Source organism: Corylus avellana, chromosome ca1 (genome assembly GCF_901000735.1).
Source record: "Corylus avellana chromosome ca1, CavTom2PMs-1.0".
Taxonomy (NCBI): Eukaryota; Viridiplantae; Streptophyta; class Magnoliopsida; order Fagales; family Betulaceae; genus Corylus; species Corylus avellana.
In genome coordinates, this window is record NC_081541.1 from 46,326,022 (window position 1) to 46,333,794 (window position 7,773).

The following is a 7,773-nucleotide window of genomic DNA, read 5'->3' on the forward strand; positions in this document are numbered from 1 at the left end:
GATCGTAGATTTTTTTTGTCTTTGTTTTCCTATGTCTTAAAATTAGTTTCATTTATTTTTATATAAATGGACGGTTGAAAAAAAAAAAAAATCTATTTGACAAAACCTTTTCTAATATTTGTGGATTTCATTGGAACTGAGAAAAATATAGAAAAAAATAGTTCTTTTTTATTATATTAGTATTTTCATTTGTTTACATTTTTTTTTTTTTTTTGTCTTTAATTTCTATTCTAATTTATATATTATTTTTCATTCAAATTTTATTAATTTTATTTAATACAAGTTACAAATTTTCTTTTGTAAATTTAATTTACTTTTGTTGTTCATTTTTGTTTTTGCGTGTTCCAATATTCCTGCCACTGTTTTTTATCTCTTTCTTTTCTAAAAGAAAAATTAAACTATCAACATTCTTTTGTTTACAAAATTAGTAAACATAATTGTAATCACATATCAACATGCTCATTTATTTTAGAACACTTCTTTATTTTTGTCAGTGGTATCATTGTTGGAATATAATGGACTTTCAGGAGTTGAACTTTCTCCTCTCAAACAATTTTTTTGAGAAGTGGTATCATTGTTGGAATATAATGATTAATCAATCATTTTCTATAATTGATTAATCTAGGTTTTTGTTTTGAATTTCTTTTCCTTTATATTTCATTTTAAACTACATATATGGGAACAAATATTTAACACGTTTGAATTTATAAGAACTAAAATTTATGAATTTTTAAATTTATTGGATATGTGGGTTTATGCTATTAAATAAAACTATGGTTTAAAATGATCTTATGAACATTTGTCATTTTTTGTAGCTAATTTGTTAATTAAGAGAAGAAAATAAAATTTGTTGTTGATAATCTTTTAAAGACTTTTTGACTTAATTATATACAAAAAAAAAAAAAAACGGCGCGTAGCGCGGGCTCTAAGCTAGTAATAATAATAAGGTAGTAAGAGAGGAGCTTCACTACTCCTATTAGGAAAGAGGGTTCCAGATACATCATACATGCCCTCTATGCAAATAAAAGAGCTTCTTTCACATATTCCTGTCCAAAATAGAGTACTGAACAAAAGTAAGAAAAGAGATCTTTAATTACAGGAGATCAATAAGATAATGAGTTCGTCGAAACGCCTGGGTGTCACATGCGGGCAGCTATTGTACATGCATGACAAAAAAAAAAAATCAAGGAAGAGGGTTGCGTGCAAGAAGAAAAAATAAATGAAGAGGGTTGCAAGAGGGCAATGATTGACACTAACATCCATTCTGATTTAATGGTAGCATGGGTAGGCCTACAGCCTTCTGATTGATAAGCCGTCTATCGTAAGGATGAGTACTTTTGTCTTTGCTGAATATGCCAACCCCTCTTGGAGTCTAGAATCTCCAAGCCGTGTTCATATGATATTTTACACAATCAAATAAGTTGATCCAAAACTACAACCAAAAAAAAAAAACAAAAAAAAGTTGATTCAAAGTTAAAACACATAGATAGAAGAAATCTGAGTTGATAAGTACACGTAATTTTTTATTTTTTTATTTTTAGTCAACATGATATGCAAGTGGTGGTGCAATCAATTTGAGGCTCTTCTTCCTCTTTAATTTCTTTTCCTGAGAATATATATATTGCTTAGTGGGAGAGAAGAAAATGGGAAAGAGATCTTAAAGAAGTTGACATTTGAGATTCCATTTTTGGAGATGATTTGATTTTCAGGTTTAATTTTCGTTTAAGAAACTGCAAGGAAATTAAGGCTCTAAAGTGTCTCTTTCGCTTGGTAGAATATTCAAAAGATGTCGAAAGTTGGCAGAAATTAAGACTGTTGGCAGCATTGTCCAAGTTGCACAATAAATGGGCCATGCATGGCTCACCAGGGTCCCCTGATAATAACATATGATTAGCAACTGATCATACAAGATCAGAGAGAGAGAGAGATTTTGCGTCAGCAGGCATGGGTGCACGTGGCATTGACCCAGATAAGAGTAAGATAATTAATTACACGTGCACACGCAAAAGAATAAAGTTTGATTGAATTAGAGCCAGGTATTTGAGCATTTCTTTTAATTTTCTTTTGGATATATAAAGTGATTACTTAAATCTACTGCTGAAAAGAAAAGATCAGTTCTAAAGGTCTAATTTTGTTCTTCTCTCCCATGGCATCCACTAATATATGGCAGCCAAACACACACGTGTTAGAATATATGATAAAAGATAAAAACTCTTTGTGATATTAAGGGATTTGTTTATCTTGTGTTAATGGATTTTATTATATTATTTGTAAAATTTCAATAAATATTAATCAATAAGAGTGAAATGTAGTCTTTAGAACAATTACTTAATGGTAGACACCAGAGATATAATGTCGAACTACCCGAAAATTATTTATCTCTATTTTCTCCCTTTCTTCCACTTTTTTTCTTTAATTTTCCATTTCATTTTGATATTAGTGCAATCTGTTAACACCAATCTTCAATCCCTAATGGCCATGTGGATTCCAATTTTTGTTTCTTCATTTTCCCAGCAGTGCGTCCCACATGGAACTCCTCACTGCCATTCAATCAACATTCATCTCAAATCCCAGTCTTCCGAGAATCTTATCACGCTTTTGATCACATCAATCAAATCGGAAGTTCGTAGTGGAACATATTTGAAACTATAAGGCGTGTTTAGCAAAGAACTTGAAAAATAAAGTAGATTGAAACTATAGCAGGTTTTGAAAGGTATGGTGTGAGATTTTTTTTGAGTTGATTTTGAGAGGAATAGTGTGAGATTTTTTTTTTAGTCCGGTCCACTCCTTTGGCAAATAGAGCCATAATGAAACTTAAAGACCTAATTATAGTTTAAATTATAAATTCAAAGACTAAATTAAAATCAGAAAAAAAAAATTAGTGACTAATAATCTGGTTTATCTTCACACACTTAATTAAATATATCCAGCAGAAAAAAAATTGGTTGATAAGGGAGACATGATATTTTAAAGAAAATAAATGTCAATAGGCAATAAGTACTGATTAATTCAAGGATCCGACTTACATGTTGTTATTAAAATAACAGTATGTATGCACGTAACAGCTTTGAGAATGACGTTATTGGCCTTCTTCTAGAACATAATGAAAAATTGTGTCTTCTTTTTTACCATAAGTAAGCTCTCTCTCTCTCTCTCTCTCATTTTCTTTAACGTTGTGGAAACGAAAAATATTTAGATTCCACATGTCAAGCTCCAAATTGAACCTTCTATAATATATGTTTGCCTTCAAAAAATAATGATCGATCACTACAACAATTACTTTTTATATAGAATTATTTGAGATTCTCCGTATGATTAGTGTAAATTATTTTGATTTTTATTAATATTTTGTTGTGGCTATATCAAGTTATGATTCAATCGGACTCAAAAAAGTGAATGTAATTTCTATCATTTAGGTCATTTCTCTGAAGTTTTTCGAGGATAGGTATTACTATGTTAGAAGAATGGTCACAATTGACCTCTATCGTATGCCTGTTTTAATTAAAAATATATATATAATATTATCTTTTTCTTTTATAAAACAAATAATGACAACAAGAATTTTCCACACTCGGCCTCTTTGAAGGCCTAGCTTTTTTGTATTTTTCTGACCAACGTATGAATTTATAATGTGGTTGTAATCAGTTGACGAAACAACGATGATGAGATATTGGCCAGAAAAGAATCGTAATAAGACCAAAGACCTTTGCCGTTATTCTTAGCTTTGTTCTCTTTTCTTGTGTTTTTTCTTTTTGTCTTTTATTTATTTCTTTATTATTATTATTTTTTTGCTAAACTTTGTTTACTTATAACAAAAACCAGGACAAACACGTGCCATACATACATTTGAACTAATGTTCATATGTTTTTTACCTGCTTAATTATATGCTTGTGGGCGGAATCGTACGAAATTCTATAGAGCTTTTCTCATGTTATTATACTTTACATATTTGCAAATAATATTAAGACATGATTTTAATCACATTAATATTACGTATCACTAAAAAAATTAATATTACATTATGCAAGTAATTTACTAATTTATATATATAAGACACTACAAAAAAAAAAAAATTTTGGAAACGGCCCATGTCATTAGCATCGTGTGTGGCAGGTTAACAAATTGGAAGTTACAAATGGGAATTTAGTAACGTGTCAAACTGGCATGTCAGAAATTGACATGTTACTAAAGTTTAAAAAATAAATAAATTTTTTTCCGGAATTTTTTTTTTTTTTTTTTTCAAATAATATCATGGGATCTGATTTTCAAAAATCCAAACTCAGCAGCAAATCAAAATTTAATTAAAAAAAATTAATTTAAGCAAAAATTTCACTCACTGTGTGGAGTTTGAGAGTACCCGAAATCATAAACCTACAACACCAAAAAACCAGAAAAATCAATACGTTTAAAAGCTAAGACAAATAACCGAAAAATCAACTAGAAAAATCAGAAAAATTACCCATTAGAGTATACGATGTCCGTTTCCAAAGTGGATTTAACCTGAAAAATCAGACCAAACAAACCAGAAAAATTTCAACACACCCAAACCCAGCAGCAAAAACAATTCGAAATCCCAAACCCAGCAGAAAAAGAAAGAAAAAAAAAAAATCAGATCCTCTCTTCTCTTTTTCATCTTCTTCTTATCTTCTCTAGTGAAATTGACACGTTACTAAATTTTTTCGAAATTTATTTTATTTTATTTTTAAATAAAACTTTGACAATTTTGATAACGTGTCAAGTTTAACACGTCACCATTTCAAAAACTGAAAAAATAAATATATAAATAAAACTTTGACAACTTTAGTAACATGTCAAAGTTGACACGTTACTAAATGGTAACATGTCAAATTTGACATGTTAAAAAAAAAATAAAATAAAATAAAACGTTGACAACTTTAGTAACATGTCAAAGTTGACACGTTATTAAATGGTAATATGTCAAATTTGACACGTTATCAAATGAGTTGACACGTTACCAAAAACTTTAGTAACGTGTGAGAAACTGACAAGTCACCAACTGGTGACATCATCTTTTGGTTTTTAACAAAGATAAAAGCCATGGCGTTGGAAACAATTTCCTCTATCTTTTGTTTGTACTTGTACTGTAACGACGGAGAATCTTGATCCACAAAGCCACAGTATATCTTTATTCATTTTTCCGGCGGAGGGATATGGCGGAGGAGAAGCAAAAGTGGGGTAGCGGAGGAGGAGGGTCGGTGGTGGTTTTGGAGCCAAAGCCAAGGAATGGGTTGACTTCTAAAGTGGTGGACTTTGTGGAGAAGCTGATTGTCAAGTTCATGCACGACACTTCTCAGCCTCAACACTATCTCGCCGGTAACTTTGCTCCGGTTACTGAAGAGACCCCTCCTGCCACCGACCTCCTTGTCAAAGGGTTCCTTCCGGTGCGTACAATTATCTGGATAATCCTAGAAGCTAGTGTTTATGCATGTATGTGAATTGGGTTGAGGACTTGAGTGTCTATTTGGTTTTTTGATGGAAGGGAATTGATTTTATGGATTGATACTCACTAAGTTTCTTTAGCAAACCAAACAGAGATATATAGAGTTTCATTTTGGTATTTGTGGCAAATGCTTGAGATTGTTTTACGTATGATTATCGTATTACATGCATATAATTGAGCAATTCGAATTTTATAGAAATGGTGTTTGATTTGAAATTGTTTAGAATGTTTCTAGATGATGCTTTGGCGTTTTAACACAATTATAAAATAAATATTGTTTAAATTGTCACTTAACATGAGAAATTACAATTGGTTAGTGTTTCAGGTACGTTCTTGTAGACTTAAACAGGTTTTCGATATGTGGTGCAAATGTTTGATGTAAAAGCCTCATGCCTAGGGATATGAATTTCAGGTCATGATCCGGCTAAAGAGTATTTGTTATATTTTTGTGGTGATATTTCCTTATGAGTGAATAAGCCGGGAACATAAATATGGTGTTGGAAATGCAAGCCTCTGAATTATGTACTTAAATGGAGAAAGTTTAGATTTTTGTGTGAGGATAGTGAGGACAAGAAGTTTAGAAACGTTTACTAAGCAATCAAAACCATGTGGTTTGGATGTGTTGTTTACCAATCATAAGCATTTGGTTTAGTTGTGTTTGCAGTACATTGAATGGCACCAAAACTTTATAGGCCAGTACTTGTGGTGACTGCATAAACACACAGGGTTAGATAACAAGGTTTTGTGTTGGCCTCAACTCCTTGACCCAGGCTCTTTTTGGCTTTACTGTTACCCTCGTAGCTTCTTCAACTTGTATTATACTACCCTCTCATTGCAGATTTAATAAATGCTCCTTGTCACATAATAAGTGGTCCTGTCGCATTGAGTTTTATGTGAACCATCTCTTCGTGAAAATGCATTTATTTGTTGCTGGGGAAGATAGCTGACAGTTTGATCAATTGTTTGTTTATTTCTCTGATACTTCAAGCAGTATCTTATCATGCCTGTGTTACCCATGACATGGAATGTGAAATATTTATTGCAGGATTGCTTAAATGGAGAGTTTGTTAGGGTGGGTCCTAACCCAAAATTCTCCCCTGTGGCTGGATATCACTGGTATGTCTTTGGGATTTTTACTTCTCATGAATGAATTTAGTTATTAACCAGGTGAATGTTACTTATTCCGTTTGTTCTTCTGTTTCAGGTTTGATGGAGATGGGTGTGTGATGTTCTGTTCCTCTATTCAAACTAGTATTTCATTCAAATTTTCTTGAAGGAAGAATTCTAACATATAACTTCAGTACCCATTTTTTTCTCTGTAGAATACTATTATGGTCTCTCTGTTCGCCTAATATGTTGGTGTTAAGCGGCTACTCAAATGCCTAATATTTTCCATGGTAATCTAATCTTTGATCAACTCTGAAGGAAAAAGCTCCGCTAATTTCAAAAAAAATCAATTGGCTGCTCTATTGAATTTGAAATTAAATCAGTTGATTTACTCACTCAGTAAGTGCTTGTGTATTCAACATAACATATCAGCAGTAACCAATAGTGAGGTGTCAATTTTCCTGAATGATCTATATGTTGGCTATTTGTGAAGTTGACTCTTGTTGCTCATCATTCATTTGGCTTTGATATCCAGTGCTTAGTTATCATAATAGCTTTTGAAAAATTTCAGTGAAAGCATGCAGTTCATTCTTTAGTCTTCAAAATCATTTGGCTTTGATATCCTGTGCTTAATTGTCATACTAGCTTTTGAAAATTTTTACTGAAAGACCTTGATTTTTCTGACTCAACTGCAGTTTGACAGTAGAGCAGAATTAATAATTTTTCTATTGGTTGAAACTACATAATTTTAGTCCTCAAGGAGGTGAAAAAATATTGCATTTGCTATTTGTTTTTCCTGTCAGCCTCCTAGAGGTTTCCTCAATGCCCAAATATGTTTAAGCTGTTTCACGAAGGTTTGAGACCGGCATTCAAGGAGTTGTTTGGTCTGGATATAGATACTGTCTTGACATTAAAAACTGATTTTTTACTATTTTAAGTTGAATCATCAAATCAAGCTTGCTAAGAGTGAAATTTTTCCCTATTACTAAATCTATGTGGCAGTATGCAATGAGCCAGAACATCTTATCGAATGCCACTGCTATTCTAATTAATGAGTTATATAAATTTATAATTTCTTAGAACTACCCTGGTCTTAGAGTGAAGCATGTTCGCAAAATAATGTAATAAAAAACAACTTTGAACATATTGGCGGCATGTTCAATCATCAGGATTTGAAAGAAGATATCTATGCTTGTTCTCCTTC

The 7,773-nt window shown here is 31.7% G+C and overlaps 1 protein-coding gene across 1 annotated transcript in view; it reads left to right on the top strand.

Annotated features, from left to right (window-relative positions):
- Positions 1 to 5,103: 5,103 nt before the first annotated feature.
- LOC132181416 (carotenoid 9,10(9',10')-cleavage dioxygenase 1-like) overlaps positions 5,104 to 7,773 on the top strand; it is a 14,642-nt gene continuing 11,972 nt past the window's right edge. The window contains exons 1-3 of the mRNA XM_059594641.1: positions 5,104 to 5,403; positions 6,508 to 6,578; positions 6,667 to 6,681. Of these exons, the coding sequence (XP_059450624.1) occupies positions 5,173 to 5,403; positions 6,508 to 6,578; positions 6,667 to 6,681 (317 nt within the window). The 5' untranslated portion in view covers positions 5,104 to 5,172. The remainder of the gene's footprint in view (positions 5,404 to 6,507; positions 6,579 to 6,666; positions 6,682 to 7,773) is intronic.